This window comes from Capsaspora owczarzaki, assembly GCF_000151315.2.
Source record: "Capsaspora owczarzaki ATCC 30864 unplaced genomic scaffold supercont2.4, whole genome shotgun sequence".
Classification (NCBI taxonomy): domain Eukaryota; class Filasterea; order Ministeriida; family Capsasporidae; genus Capsaspora; species Capsaspora owczarzaki.
The window spans coordinates 440,980-455,295 of NW_011887295.1; the positions used below are offsets into that span (position 1 = coordinate 440,980).

Genomic DNA, 14,316 nt, shown 5'->3' on the forward strand with positions numbered 1-14,316 from the left:
TCAATGCGCTTTGGTTGTCGAGTACACTATTTATTGTCATGCAAAAGCGTTCAACGTTCACCCTGCGATGAAATTCAATCAGAAGTCTTGCTGGTCCTTTGTTCGCTCGTGGGTGCAGGTTGGGCCACTGGGAAAGCACGCTGGAGGCGAGTTTGTGCAAATAGGTGAAGGGTGTTGGCAGACGCGCGATTGCGCACCTGACGAACAAAGTAGTGCACCTGCACACCACCAGTGCCCGCAAAGGACGTCCCGATGCGCCAAGCGGCAGTCAACAGCGGAGAAGCCGGCAGGCAACTGAAATCGTCCAGGCGAGACGGATGGGTCTCAGTGGGCGGCTGGGAAACGACGCTTGAGGCACCGGCTTCACCTTGCTCGCGCGCAAGTCGCTGCATGGCACGGCGACGCTGACGATCGTGGGTCCACCCTTCGACGCACGGTCGAACAAACACTGTGCGGAACTGGTGCGCAGGAGAAGGTGTTTCCAGTCGCCGCGCAAAATCGTGAAGCGCTATGCCAAGGGGCGGGTAAACTTCCGCTTCCAAATTGACCTCGCGAAGAGCTCCAACCAGGGACGTCGCCACCGTGTCCAAGCTTTCAGCGGGAACTGTATACTCGTGGTGCACCATAACGCGCGGGTCGCCAATCTGTAACAGAATGCGAGGCTGTGTGCCGAAGGTGAAAAGTTGTAAGTTTAGTTTCCGCTAGGTTCAGCCAACAACAGCAAGACAAAAGTGCTGGCAGTCCTTACATGGAGCAGATAGGTCCAGGCAATCACCCAACGAATCGTACGTCCTTGCCGAAGCTCGGTCCAGGTAACTGCAATGTCCGTTCGCCCGTGCAGCTCTTTGAAAAGTGTGACCAGCGAGGACTTGTGTCCCAAAAGCGAAGTATACCACCTGTACAATATCGTGCAAGCAACAGCAATATGGCTGAGTCGCCTGGAGATCAAAGAAGTGGAGGTGGTCGCAACCAAATTCGGCTTACGTGATTCGCGTTTGCAAAGCCTCCGACTCTTTGATGAGCTGCCGCACAAATTCAACTTCACCACCCGATGTTACCGTTTCAGTTATTAATGCTGCTGCGGCCAACTTGGTTTGCGGGCGGACGCGTCGCCGAGGCGGCCCTGGTTCATCGTTATTTCGGGAAGCAGGTGCTGTTGTTGACTCGCTGTTCGCAAACGGGACGTGGTCGAGGGTTTCGTAAAAGGGCGGATTGCACATGACGAAATCACACGTGCCGGCTTCGCCGAGTGCACCGTGGAGAAGCTCGTCCTCGGGTTGCTGCTGCAGAAGACGAATGCGAGCGGCAACCGCTTCGTTGGCCGCAACATTCTGCTTGGCGTGCTGCAAAGAGTCCGGGTTGATGTCCGTGGCTACAAAAGACCAGTCAGGAAACAAGGAAGTTGCCATCAAGGGATAGATGCAAGTCGCGCCGGTCCCGATATCAATTCCGGACACTGGCTGCTTTGTGGCCTCGCCGTGTGAGTCCTTCTGGCGCTTGGTGGTTGCTCGCCGATGCAACGTGACCAAGGATTCAATCCACAGAATGTAATTCAAGCGGCTGGGCACGGTTGGCACCAACGTACCATCAGGAATCTGCACGGTCAGTTTAAAGTCGGCGTGCAAGATGGCCTGCGACAAGGCGGCGACAGCGCGGGGCTGTGAAAAGTCCAGCGTCATCTCTGGAGACTTGTTATCGACAGGAGAGTGGGTGTCCAAGCCTGGTGCTTCTGCTTGCTGGTCGGAAGGCGGTTCATTGTCTGCTGGTTGCTTCGGGGCGGGCGCGTTGTTGGCCCGCAGGAACGCCCGGAGAGGCGCATATGCCTCCGCCAGTTGCGAAAAGTTTGGTGGCGAAGCAATGTAGACATTTCGGCGATGAGGCGGTGCGAACGGCATGCCCAGGATGTCCGTTGCAGGTTGATGCGGATTCGACTTGGAAGCACCCTCTGCCGCATGCTGGGATGCAGGCTGCAGTGCTCTAGAGCGTTGATCGCGAAGATACTTGTTGACTGCGCGTGTCATCTCTGAAGCCGTGACGGACGCCTTCGGGAGGCCTTTCTGCTTGGACGAGGCTGAGCCTCCAACGACGGTCTGATCGCTCTTGCTCGTCGCCTTTGCTGTAGCATCAGGATGCAGTTCGTGGTCCCGATGGTCCTGATCTTGGTCTTCACCATCGTCATGGTCATGGTCTTCATCTTCATCTTCCTCGTCTTCGTCCTCGTCTTCGTCGCTCGGCACCAGGTAGTCGTCCGCGCTTCGATCAACGTTCCATGCGCTCAATGATAGAGGATCATCATCCTTGTCATCCTGTCGCGGCTTCTTTCTTGCGTCCGCTGAGAAGAAGGATGTTTGCGCACTTCGCTTCATTCTCAAATCTGAGATGTTTTGACAGGTTCTCAAAAATACTGACTGGATGTTGATCTGTCTTATTTGCGTTGATGCTTTAACTTGTACGAATACTAATATCGAGATTTGGCATCATTCTCAGTCTTGTCTGTGTTTCTGAGAAACAAATGGGCGCGCAGCAAACAAAGGACTTTCCATACGAAGTCAGCCCGACTGTCTCTGCCACAGTGTCGCTGTGGGAGCTCCGCGACGGCACTCGCAAGGTCAGCTCTTTCCCTCTGAATGAATGAACCTTTTGCGCTTTGCATTTGTGTGATGATGCTTGGCCACGTCCCTCAATGGAAAACTCAATGGAAAGCCAACCAAACGCTGTAACTGTCCCCTCCCCCTTCCTCCAACTGCAGGCGGACAAGTCGCCCGTCTCGGTCTTTGTGGCAGACTCGGCGCGCTTGCCTCATGAGAGCATGGTGGCCGCGCGAGACTCCTTCCGCAGAATGAGGACGCTGATGCATCCAAGCTTACTACGCTACGTGGACGGCGTCGACCTCGAAACCAAGGTGTACATTGTCACAGAGCCCGTCGTCCCACTCAGACGTGCTCTCGATGCTGCGCAGAGCTCGTCGTCGTCGTCGTCGTCGTCGTCGTCGTCTGCGGGCGGAACGACGGCTGGGGCAAGCAAGGCCGTCGAACTCGAGCGAACGCAAATGGCCGTTGCTTGGGGCCTGCATCAGCTCGCAAAGGCAATCAGCTTCTTGAACAATGACTGCAAGCTGGTGCATGCCAACATCCACCCGGGCGCGGTGGTGGTGGATCGATCGGGCGCGTGGAAGCTGTTCGGCTTTGACTGCCTCGTCGCTGCAGACCAAGAGCCCTCCGTGGTAGCCTCCAGACTCGGCATCAACTGCCTGCCAGGCTTGCAAAAGTACCGCCCGCCAGAGTACCATCGCGGTGTGGCCGTACTGGCGGCCGGGTTCTTGGCCACGCCGCCCTGCACCTGGAGTTTTGACTCCTGGGGTCTCGGTTGCATTGTCTACGAATGCTTCAATGGCCCTCTCGACCGTCCAGAGTCCCTTCAGTCGACGGGCTCCATTCCCAAGACGCTGCTACCCGTGTACCGCTCGCTGCTGCACTCGGACGTGAAGGCGCGACTCAACTCTTCCCGGTTTGTAACCGAAGGACGCCAGCCGGGCGGTTTCCTCGACAACCCGTTCGTTACAGCGTGTGTCTTTCTGGAGGAACTCAGCATCAAGGAGGCCAGTGAGAAAACGGAATTCTTCCGTCATCTGCCCGAGCACATTGACACCTTCCCGATCGCCGCATGTCGCTACCTCGTCCTTCCACAGCTGCTCCTTGCGCTCGAATACAACATTGCTACCTCCTCCGTCCTTGCATCCGTGATGAAAATCGCGCAGTCGTTGCCGGCCACAGAGTATGAGACGCAGATTGTTCCGTGCGTCGTCAAGCTCTTTGCCTCGCCAGACCGCGCCATGCGCATGCATCTACTGGCGCATCTCGATCAGTATCACGAGCATCTGCAAGCTGCTGTCGTGAATGACCAGATCTTCCCCCATGTTGCGAATGGTTTTATGGACACTTCTGCATCCCTTCGCGAAGCGGTAAGAAACGTTTGTCATTGTTTTCATTTCTTTGAGGTCTGGATGGCTGGCTGCTCACTTGGCATGTTTCTTTGACTCTCTCTTTGCATGGACGCGCGTTCTGTTTATTCTTTCTCTCTCCCCTGTTGATTGGTCGTTCTACTTTGCTTCTCTTTTTTTTTTCCTTTTTTTTTTTTGGCAGACTCTGAAAAGCATGCTCTTGTTCACGCCCAAGCTCACAGAAAAGACAATCAATACGCAGCTGCTCAAGTTCTTTGCCAAGCTCCAGCTCGATGAAGTGGCAACGATTCGCGCCAACACCACCATCTGCCTTGGCAAAGTTGCGCCGTCCCTGCCAGCTGCCGTACGCGCCACCACTTGATTGTCTTCCGTTTCGCTATGTCTTGTTTGGCAGAAGTTTTGACCCATTTTGACTGTTGTGATGACGCTCGATCCCATGTTTAGACACGAGACAAGGTGCTGGTCGCTGCGTTCTCGCGCGCTTTGAAGGATACATCGCCACATTCCAGAATTGCTGGATTGATGGCATTCCAAGCTACTAGCGAGTACTACTCTGGGAACGAGCTCGCCATGAAGGTTTGACGCCGCTTTGTTGGAAGGACTATTGTTGAAGTGAGTGTTTTTTGCTTACAAGCTTCTGGTTTTTGACCATCTTGCATGCTTCTAGATTCTGCCAAACATCTCTCCGCTACTAATCGACCCAGAGAAAGCTGTTCGCGATCAAGCATTCAAAACCTTCCAAGCTGCCCTCGCCAAAGTCGAAGAATTCGCCTCAACTCTGCCAGCCACCGACCCCACCAAAGCCCCTGAGCCTGGCACCGGTGCCGCTTCCTCTGCTGGTAATGGCGCAGTCGGCGCCACGCCAGATGCTGCCTCGTGGACGGGTTGGGCAGTGAGCGGGGTTGGCTCGATTGCCAAAAAATGGATTGCCACTCCGACGAGTACGCCGCCAGCGACATCCTCTGCTGGCCCAAGTACTGGTGGTCCTGTCACTGTCAACTCTGGCGCATCGACCGGCCGTGCTACCGGCGTGGGATCTGGTCCCACACCCGCAGCAACCAATCCGCAGACCTTTGGAGCTCAGCAACCGTCGTTTGCTTCCTCTACCTCCTCGTCCAGTTCCTCGTCCACCACAATGAAGGCACCCGTGGCCGAAGTGAGCTCGGGCCGCCCAGGAATGACTCTGCAGCGAACTGCCGAAGAAGCCTCTGGCTGGGGAAGCGCTTGGGATGATGAGGCGGACGAAGACGTGACGTCGCCTCCAGGACCCGTGTTTGCTTTTGCACCCGCGGCTAGTGCAGATTCCGGTGCTCTGCGCGGTGGGAGCGGATGGGATAACGACACCGAGGACTGGGGTGAGAATAGAGATGCATTGTCTGTTGCGTTTAGGAAAAGTGGTGGTGCGTGTTTTCCCCCAATTTCTTTCGAAACTCATCATTTTTTTTTGCCGCGTGTTCAACTGTTTGATACAGGATCGTTCGAAGACGAGCCGCCAGCACCCGTCAAGCCTGTACAAACAGCCATTCCAACAGCCAGCCAGCAGCAAGCTGCTCGTGTCCCCGCTCTTGGAGCAGCCACGCTCTCGTCGCGACTCACCCCTGCAGCTCCCCAACCAACCGCGTCGGCGTGGTCCAAGTTCTCAAGCGATTCCGACGACAGCTCGGGCTGGTGGTCTGCGCCTCCCGCTGTAGGAGCACCTGCGCCCATCCAGGTTCAAACTAGTGCTGCTGCGCCATCCTCCACTTCCAAATCGGGAGTCGTCATTGATGCCCCACGCCAGAGCGACAATGACGGCGCGAAGGACTCGGATGAGTTCCACGACGCCAGTTCTTACTTTGGCAATGAGGACCCTGCCGCACGACGCGAAGCGCAGCGCCAACGCCAAGAGCAGCTGCGAAAGGCGCGTGAGGAACGCAAGTCAGCGGGCACGAGTGCTGGAGGTGGCCTTGGTGCGGTGAAGCGCGCCCAAGATTCCAAGAGCGCCTGAGCTGTCCTTTCCTCTCCCTGATCCATTCCATGCATCCATTCCTTCCGTCGTCCTTTCTCTTCCTTGCCCTGTATATTTGCCACATTGCGTTTCGTTGCTCTGTAATAATTTGGAGTTTTTTTATTTCTTAATACGCGAGTGCAGTAGCTTGGAGAGTGGGCGCCTCCTTGAATCACGCATCATCGGGACTAATTCTCTTAGACCGAGATGTCGCTTTCGTTGCCGCCTTGGTCACTGACTTGGAAGGAGCAGCAGCATCGGCGGTCGGCAAGTCAGTCTCGGCCGTCTCGCCCGAATCATCACCTCCCAGCAGTACATTCACCACTTCGGCAATGACGGGCAGCTTGTCAAAGTCTGGCCGACGAAGACGCATCAGATCGAACGCAAATCCTGCCTGCGTGGCCTGGAACGAGCTGCTGTCGTCAGTAACCATCGCGCTTGTGCTTTCAAGCGCCACGGGCGTGCTGATGGCCTTTGGATGCCGTTGACTGACGTGAGTGAGAAGGGTGAATTCTGCAGCCATGGCGTTGCCGACAGCGACGGCTTCGCCAACTGTGGTGTGGTTTTTGCCAATCGCCTCGCCTTGAAGATCGTCGTTGAATGTCGCTTCATGGATGCAAAGGGTCGAGCCGTGTCCAACGTTTGCCAATCGTTGGCAGGGCCGCGTATCGCCCGAGTACGTCATCTTCCAGCCACTGGCATGAGCGAAAACGAACCCATGCGCATCCTCGCAGTGCAGCACGGGCACATTCACAATATAGTCAATGCCCAAGCGCTGACGAAGAACAGACGAAGCATCGGGAAGCCCATGCAAAACAATATCCTGTGCCGAGGCAATCAGAGGGCGATCGTCCACTGCCAACACATCCGCATCCGACTCACGGGTCGAAATGTCGACGGGATTTTCTCGTTTCAACGAGCGCACACGAGGCTTGCGTGTCGCATCCCCCGGTACATCATCCACCTGCATCGACGCCTCGAGGGAGCTTGGAGTTGAGGCAGAAAGCTCGGGTCCCTGCTCCTGTGAGTGCGCTCGCGAGCGCAAACCTTTGGTTGCGTTGAGTGGGAGGCGGATTCCGCCACCCAACGATCGGTTGTGAACAAACGTGTAGGATATTGGTTGCACCCACGAAGAGTACTCGACAAGCCACTGATCGAGTGCGGATGGTGCAATCACAATGAGCGGAGGCGGTTGGGATGCGCCGCCGTGGATGGCAAGCCATGCATCGTGTCGTGCGCGAAGCACACCAATCAATCCAAGATGGTGATCGGCATGCATGTGTGAAATGGCAATGCATTCAATCATGCTCAGCACGCGCGTAGTGTCTTCACCAAAGTGGTACCACAACTGGCTCACGGTGCTCTCGCCGCAGTCCAGCAAAAGCCCGCCGGTTGGCGCTGCAGAGCCGTCATTTCCAACAAAGACCAGCGTTGCGGACACGTTTCGGCGCAACGAAGGCAGACTGGCGCCGGTGCCAAGAGTAACAACCGTCAGGGGCTCGTGGAAAAAGTCGACAGGCTCGCCATTCTTGTGGTTGATTGCGGCGAGCTTGGCGGCCGTGACTGACAGTTCGTGTGCGCAATCCGGCGGAATTGGGGTGCTGGAATGCTCGTGTGCCAAGTCGCGCAGCAAGGAGGATGGCACTGCGCAGGCGGGATCAAATCCAGCCGCGCGATGCGGCACAAGCTGGTAACTCTGCAGTGGCTCAGCCAAGACGAAAGGCCATGGCGCGGTTGTGCCCCGTGTTGCGCCAGCAGTGGCAATGTTTCCCGGTGGCACAAATGCGACGCTGTCCGACCTGACTGGAGGCAGTGGCAAAGGCAAGGGGAAGACGAACGGATCCAGCGCGTTGAGCCGCACTTGGAGTTGGCAGAAGGCACGCAAGGTAAGTCGCCCCTCGCAAGCTTGATTGTACACGACATGGTGGGGTGAAGCAGAGCCCACCGCCGCCTCTTCGGAAGAAGAAGAGGAAGAAGAAGCGGACTGTTGCTGTTGCTGCTGCTGTTGTTGTTGCTGCTGTTGTGCAGAAAGACCTTCCAACCACTGGACAAACTGGCGGTAAAGTGCAGACTCTACAACTGGGAGTGGAGACATGTGGACGACCTGATCGAGTTGCGCCAGCTTGTTGGAAGGTGCAGTGATCTGCTCAATGAAGGGCCGCTTGGCAAGCAGTTCTTGGACGTGCTGTTCCGTTGGACAGTCGAGAACGAGCACCACGCGACCCAAGACTGGGGGATTGACACATTGGTGTGGATGGATGGTGGTTCCGTTTTCCAGCACAATGGACTCGCCCGCAACCAGCCGACTAAAGAGTGGACCGCGAGGCACGCCCAGCTCCTTGGCTTTGGCGGGCTGAAACTTGCCAGGCAGGGCTTTGGTCTCGATCAGGTAGCAAACAGAAGCCGTCGAGTACAAGCCTGGTGCACCCACCGGTGGAGAAGTGGGTGGGCTGACGTGCTCCAACGCGGTTGGAATTGCCGGGTCGAATGGCGGTGTTCGAGCGCTGACAACTCGGACTTGTCCCTCGTCGGTTGGTGGCAGGTCCGGGTCTGTCCGAGATCGCTTGTCACGGTGTTTTGATTCTTGCGCTGAGGCCGCCTGTGTTGTAGTAGTAGTCGTAGTAGTGGTAGTAGACGAAGCAGGAATGGTGTTGAAGGAGGGCGCCGTTGTGGCAGTTTCCTCGATGCTGTCCACAACAAACCCAGATGTACCAGTGGCGCAATGCGGGGTGTCTTTGCCTTGACCCCGGAAACCAATGGTACGGGGAAGAATGGGGCTAGCATGGGTCGCCTCGTGGCCCTCGGGCCAGAGCAGAATTGGCCACACGCTCAGACAGTCATCTGCCAAAACGGGAATGTCTGCCGCTTGGGTCCCACTGCTGCTGCTGATGATGCTGCTGATGCTGCTGGGAGACGCCTCTGTGACACGAACTTGAAACCCGTCTCGCCGTACGAACGATCGTGTGGCAAAGACAAAGTTGGACAGTCCCGGAGGGCCGTACAAGTGCACACCCGGCACAAAGGCGTCTGCCATCGTGAGAAGCGTTCCGGGCAGGCCTCCGAGAACTTCCCAAGAGAGACGCGTAAAGAGCAGTGCATTGAGCCGTGCGACCCGCACACCATGCTCGACGCAAAAGCGTTGCAGGCCTTCGCCACAGTTGACCATGTAGCGCGCGCGGTCGAAAAAGAGCAGCGTGCTCGGGTGCAAGTGCTCGGGCCGGACGCCAAGTGCTTGAATGTGCGCAGTCATGATGCCACGGTTTTCGTTCCGAAAGTAAGTGGCTGGCGTTGGCGTGAGCGGCTGCGTGGATGGTTGCGGTCCAAGTGGCGGTGACGCAAGATGGGTGCTCCGTGGTGATGATGGGTGACTTGGAGCAGTAGTCTTGTTAGTCTTGGTCAGGGTCCGATTCGGCCCAGTTGGAGTGGTAGAGCTGGGGCTCGTGGCAGTGCTTGAGCTTGAAGTTGAGCTGGGAGCGCCAAGATGCTTCTTGGCAGCAGTGGCAGAGTGAAACCAGACCCCCTGCTGGGACGCGCAACGAGCCGCGAGCGATGGACGGACTCGATGAGTAGTAAGAGACGAGTCTCGAGTGGTGGCGATGGACGCTGCTGCAGCAAACGCGGGGACGAACAGAAGCGCAGGGTGGACGAGAGAAGAACCAACACGAGGCAGCACTGCTTGCATTCACCCGCACTCGACCCCGCTCCTATCCTTTGTTCCAAGGCAAGAGAAGAGAAACGAACAAACGAACGAAAGAGCGAGAGAACGAGCGAATGAACACAAGGATCAACGATCGATTTGCAAAGCCAAGAGAATGACCAAATCAGGTAGCCGGGTCGTCTGAGAAAACTGATTTTCCAAAACAAAACACAAAAACAAAAGAACGACTGGTTCAACGACATGTGTGTTGTTTCCGATTGTAGTACGTGGACTTTGATCCACATACGTAGTTGACAATTGAATGAATGCTCAATCTTTTGTTTTGTTTTTGAAACACACACACCCAGCCTAACATGTCTGACCTTCTCGATGAAGCCGTGCCCGAGCTGAACGCGACGGAAGCCGAGCTCACTCCGCAGCAGAGCAACGACAACGACAACAACAGCACCAGCAGCGACAACGGCAACAACAACGCTGCGGCTGCCCACTCGTCCGGCTCGGACAACGAGTACGACAAGCTCGAGGAAGAGGACAATCGCATTGATGACGAGGCTGTCGTCAGCCACCAGCCCGAGCCCGTCGCTGCTGCTGCTGCTCCTGCTCCTGCTCCTGTTGCCGCTGTCGTTGCTGCTCCTGCTCTTGCTCCTGCACCCGCGCCTGCTCCTGCACCCGTGGCTGCTGCTCCTGCCTCAGTGGCTCCCGAGTCCAAGAAGCCGTCCTCTTCGTCTTCTTCGTCCTCTGCTGCTGCTGCTGCTGCTTCGACATCCGCCAGCGCGTCCTCCTCCTCCAAGGGCCCCATCGTTCTCTGCTCTGGCTGCACCAGCTCGTCCTGCAGCGTCTCGTGTACGTTGTTCCTCTTCTTCGCTCACACTCGTTTACCTCCAACACGTTTTTTTTTTTTTTTTTTTTTTTTTCTCGTTTCGCTTATTCTTTCGCTTTTTTTATTTCCGCTTCATGCTGCTGACAAGAACTGCGCCATTCTCACTTCCTTCATCCTATGTTTTGTGACTTCCATAACGAAACTCTTGCCTTTGTAACGCGGGGGGGGGCGAACGAGCAGCGTGCGACCTGCTGTACTGGAAAAACCCCGTCCACTCTGGCCTCGCATTGGTCGCTGGCGTCGTTGCCATCTGGGTGCTCTTCCTGTCCAAGACGACGCTCGTGGCGATGGCTGCGTACGCCACCCTTGCCACGCTCATCAGCGCCATTGCCTACGTCCACGGCTCGCAGCTCTACCTCACCATCATCAAGAAGCAGCCCGCAGTCCACCCTTTCGAGTAAGTGTGTGTGTGTGTGTGTGGGCCTTTTGACAGGTTGAGTGACAGCTGTTGGGCGAGTTTTTCGCGTTTTCTTTTTTATTTATTTCCGTCAAATGTCCACACTGTGGCTGATGGATGAAGGAGTTTATGCGATCGCGTTCTTGTTCCTGACGTCCTTTTTGTTTCTTTTCTTATTCTTTACGCGTTTTTGATGCTGCTTGGTCATTCAGAGCATTCCTCAACAACGAAGTGCACATTGTCAACCCCGATGTCGCTGCTGAACATGTCCGCCGCACGCTCGCCTGCACCCATGCCTGCCTGCAGAAGGTGAAGGGCATTGTGCTCGTCGCCGACCTCAAGACCACTGCCACTTTCGCTGCTGGTGCCGCTGGCGTCGCCCTCGTTAGCTGCCTCTTTGGCTGCATCCTCAAGTTTGGCTGCGTCTTGCTTGCTAGTACGCCTGCCTGCTTTGTTGCTGCGCCTGTTCAGCGCTTTGCTGGGTGTGATACATGTCAAGCACTGCCTCATTTCTAACTGTGATTCTGTGATTCCTGGCTTTTTTTTCTTTGTGTTTGCTACAGCCCACATTGGCCTTTTCACGATTCCCAAGATCTACCAACTCTACCAACCCCAAATTGATGCCCAGATTGCCGCCCTTCGTGCTCGCGCTCAGCAGCTGTTCCACCAGTGAGTGTGGTTTTCGCGTTATTGGGGTTGTTTGTTGGGTTGTTTCAAAACAAAAATGTGCTGGAGCTCACTCGCTCTTCCTTCCAACAACAGAGCCTCCCAGAAGGTCACGGATGCAGCCCGCAAGAAGAAGCAGCAGTAATTTGTCGCTTCCTGTCGCCCTGTGTTCTGCTCGGTTGAAAAGTCAGCCCCCTGTGTTTTTGCAATTCGTTTTACCACCAATACATAATCAGTTTGCCTCTTGGACGCAAGAGTAGTGGGTACTTGAATGGGGAGGCTCTTAAAAACAACAACACGGACAAACGTTTGAACTACAAACACGACACAACGACAACAAAAACGACGAGACTCTCTCAAATTGCAAAGCTTTGTTGTTTTTGGTTCCTTCGCGATTTCTGCCTTCCTCAATCTTCACAGCAGCCTGAAAAATGAAAAAAGCAAGAGGGTTTAAAAGCAAGAGGGTTTTTTTTTCTTTTTTTTATATCACAACGTCCATTCGAAACAAAGCGAGAGAGAAAAAAATGCTTATTCGTCTTCCTCCTCTTCCTCGCCGTCGTCTTCCTCGTCGCTTTCGTCAGCAGCAACGCCCTTGCCACCCTTGTAGGCAGCCATCTCGGTTTGGAACTTGAGCTTGAGGGCCTCGGCTTGCTTGTTGTAGGGCTCCTTGTTATCGTCGGTCAGCTGTCGCCAGAGCTCGCCAATCTTGGTGGAGATGGCGGGCATGGTGTCGCTAGGGTAGGTCTTTCGCAGCTCGGGTCGGACGGCGTTTGCAAAGCAAATGTAGGCCGACGGGGGGCGCTTGGGTGCGTTGGGATCCTTGGACTTCTTGCCAGACTTGCCGCCAGTGGACACGGGCGCAACATAGCCGTCCATGGCCTTTGCGTAGCGCTCCTTGTCGCTGTTGGCCATGGTCTGGTACTTGTCCTTGTCGGCCTCGGGCAGTTGGCCCCACAACTTGCCGAGAACGGAGGCAATGTCCGTCATCTTCAGGCCGGGGTTTTGCGTCTTGACGCGCTCGCGCATCGCGTTCGAAAAGTACATGAACGCCGTTGTTGGCTTCTTGGGCTTGTTGGGGTCCTTCTCGTCCTTCTTGTTACCGCGCGCCATGATTGTTTTTTTTGCAAAGTTGAGACTTGGATCTTCTGCCAGCAGCGGGAACGACAACCAACCAAAAAAAAAAAAAAAAAAAAAAAGTTGTGGGTGAGCATTTCTGGTGAGCATTGGTTGTTTGGCTTTCGATGAACAGTGGGCAAAGTGTAAGAAGAGTCAAGAAGACAAACCGGGCAAAGCGCAACTTGATATTCCCGCCAAAATTGGCTTTAAATCCCAAATCAAGACGTCGATTTTTGGCGGGAAACAAAAAAATTGCTAAAGTTTTTTTTTTTTTTTTTTTTTCGAGTTGGGTTTATTTTTTTTCCAGCGATCGCGGATTATGAATGAACTTTTGGCGTTTGCGGTGGCTGGGGACGGCCATTGCAGCAGCGGCAGAGAACAGCGACACGAAGCGTCTCGTGGCAAGAGCGCAACAGTCACGCCGGGGCAGCGCACAAGCCGTCGCGCGATGGCGCGTGTGGCCAACGAACGAGAGACGACAAGGAGGAGGAGAGGCGGAAAAACGACGAAAAAATCGAAAAAAAAAAATCGAAAAATCGAAAAAAAAAAAACGCTCAGGCAAGACATCGGCAGACACACCGTCCTCTCATGCGTCCACAAAGCCTTCGATACTCCAACCATGCATGTCAATAAATGGTGCATCGTACAACGGCCACACACCGCGCACATTCGTCGTGATGCCGAGAGAAGCGACCGAAAATCATCAAGGTCGAGAAAACCAAAAAGCGCGCCAAAAAAAATCACAAAAAAATAATAATAATAATAACAAACGCAATGGACCTTCTGCCATTTTTTTTGATAATTTTTTTTTTTTTTTTTGTGGGGCTGTCAAAATCCGCATCGAGACAACCAACGACGATGCCAGCGGCCGCCACTCAAATAGCACGGTGCTTGCATGTGCGCCACCAACAGGAGCGAACGCAACGCCATCCACTTGATCAGCAACATCAGCAACGCGTTGACAGCGCCGCAGTCGCGTATTTTATTATTATTATTTTGTTTTTTCAATTCAAAAACCATTCAAAAAAACATTCAAAAAACTGTCGACTTTTTTTTTTTTTTTTTTCCTCCTAATGCAACTTCAGCCAAAAGCAATAATAAAAAATAATAATAAAACAGTTTTTCGCTTTTGTTCAATGTTGCTTTCTCATCCCTCTGGCTGCCTCTGCGTTTACGACCGCGCTGCGGTGTGCCTCTGCGTTTACGACCGCGCTGCAGTGCGCCTCCTTCTGTGGGGTGGATCTCGCTCAACGCAAAAAAAAAAAAAAAAAAAAAAAAAAAACCTCAATGCAAACGCAATACAAAAAAACAAACAAAACATACAACTTGAGACTGATGCGAGTGCCGCATTCGGTTGGCACTGTAATGCATGGGTTTGCATTGGCGAAGGGTTGTTTTTTTTATTGCTTAGAAGTCACGAAATGCACGCGGCAATTGTGGATGCATGGCTAGGCCGTTTTGCTTGTTCGACCTGTTCTATTGAGAGTCGAGCCAATTCGCCGCTTTTCTTCTTGATCATCATCACTCCAAAATGCGACTGCTACATATCTAAACTTCTCTCCCCCCCCCCTTTGCATACAAATCTCACACTGCTCCAATGCGAGCTCAGTCGCTTTCTTCGGCTTCGAGTGAGCCTTCTTTTCAACTCCGA

At 54.4% G+C, this 14,316-nt stretch overlaps 5 protein-coding genes across 5 annotated transcripts; 2 read left to right on the forward strand and 3 right to left on the reverse strand.

Moving 5' to 3' along the window:
• Nucleotides 1–14: 14 nt before the first annotated feature.
• CAOG_02940 (methyltransferase 10 domain-containing protein) lies at nucleotides 15–2,374 on the reverse strand. The gene is made up of 3 exons (XM_004363722.2): nucleotides 985–2,374; nucleotides 749–896; nucleotides 15–662 (listed from the first exon to the last, which is right to left on the reverse strand). Exons 1-3 carry the CDS (start codon nucleotides 2,364–2,366, stop codon nucleotides 75–77), a joined length of 2,118 nt encoding a protein of 705 aa, XP_004363779.1. The 5' UTR covers nucleotides 2,367–2,374; the 3' UTR covers nucleotides 15–74.
• Nucleotides 2,375–2,495: 121 nt separating this feature from the next.
• CAOG_02941 (telomerase regulation-associated protein) lies at nucleotides 2,496–6,095 on the forward strand. Its single transcript, XM_004363723.2, has 6 exons — nucleotides 2,496–2,608; nucleotides 2,750–3,961; nucleotides 4,143–4,304; nucleotides 4,406–4,537; nucleotides 4,629–5,316; nucleotides 5,434–6,095. Exons 1-6 carry the CDS (start codon nucleotides 2,513–2,515, stop codon nucleotides 5,946–5,948), a joined length of 2,805 nt encoding a protein of 934 aa, XP_004363780.1. The 5' UTR covers nucleotides 2,496–2,512; the 3' UTR covers nucleotides 5,949–6,095.
• On the reverse strand, nucleotides 6,046–9,818 carry CAOG_02942 (hypothetical protein). Its single transcript, XM_004363724.2, has one exon. The coding sequence runs from the start codon at nucleotides 9,628–9,630 to the stop codon at nucleotides 6,121–6,123; it is 3,510 nt and encodes a 1,169-aa protein (XP_004363781.1). The 5' UTR covers nucleotides 9,631–9,818; the 3' UTR covers nucleotides 6,046–6,120.
• A 104-nt stretch (nucleotides 9,819–9,922) lies between these two features.
• On the forward strand, nucleotides 9,923–11,791 carry CAOG_02943 (hypothetical protein). Its single transcript, XM_004363725.2, has 5 exons — nucleotides 9,923–10,449; nucleotides 10,667–10,883; nucleotides 11,096–11,319; nucleotides 11,447–11,552; nucleotides 11,646–11,791. The coding sequence occupies exons 1-5, from the start codon at nucleotides 9,960–9,962 to the stop codon at nucleotides 11,692–11,694; spliced, it is 1,086 nt and encodes a 361-aa protein (XP_004363782.2). The 5' UTR covers nucleotides 9,923–9,959; the 3' UTR covers nucleotides 11,695–11,791.
• Nucleotides 11,792–11,998: 207 nt separating this feature from the next.
• CAOG_02944 (hypothetical protein) lies at nucleotides 11,999–12,694 on the reverse strand. Its single transcript, XM_004363726.2, has one exon. The coding sequence runs from the start codon at nucleotides 12,657–12,659 to the stop codon at nucleotides 12,078–12,080; it is 582 nt and encodes a 193-aa protein (XP_004363783.1). The 5' UTR covers nucleotides 12,660–12,694; the 3' UTR covers nucleotides 11,999–12,077.
• Nucleotides 12,695–14,316: the final 1,622 nt, after the last annotated feature.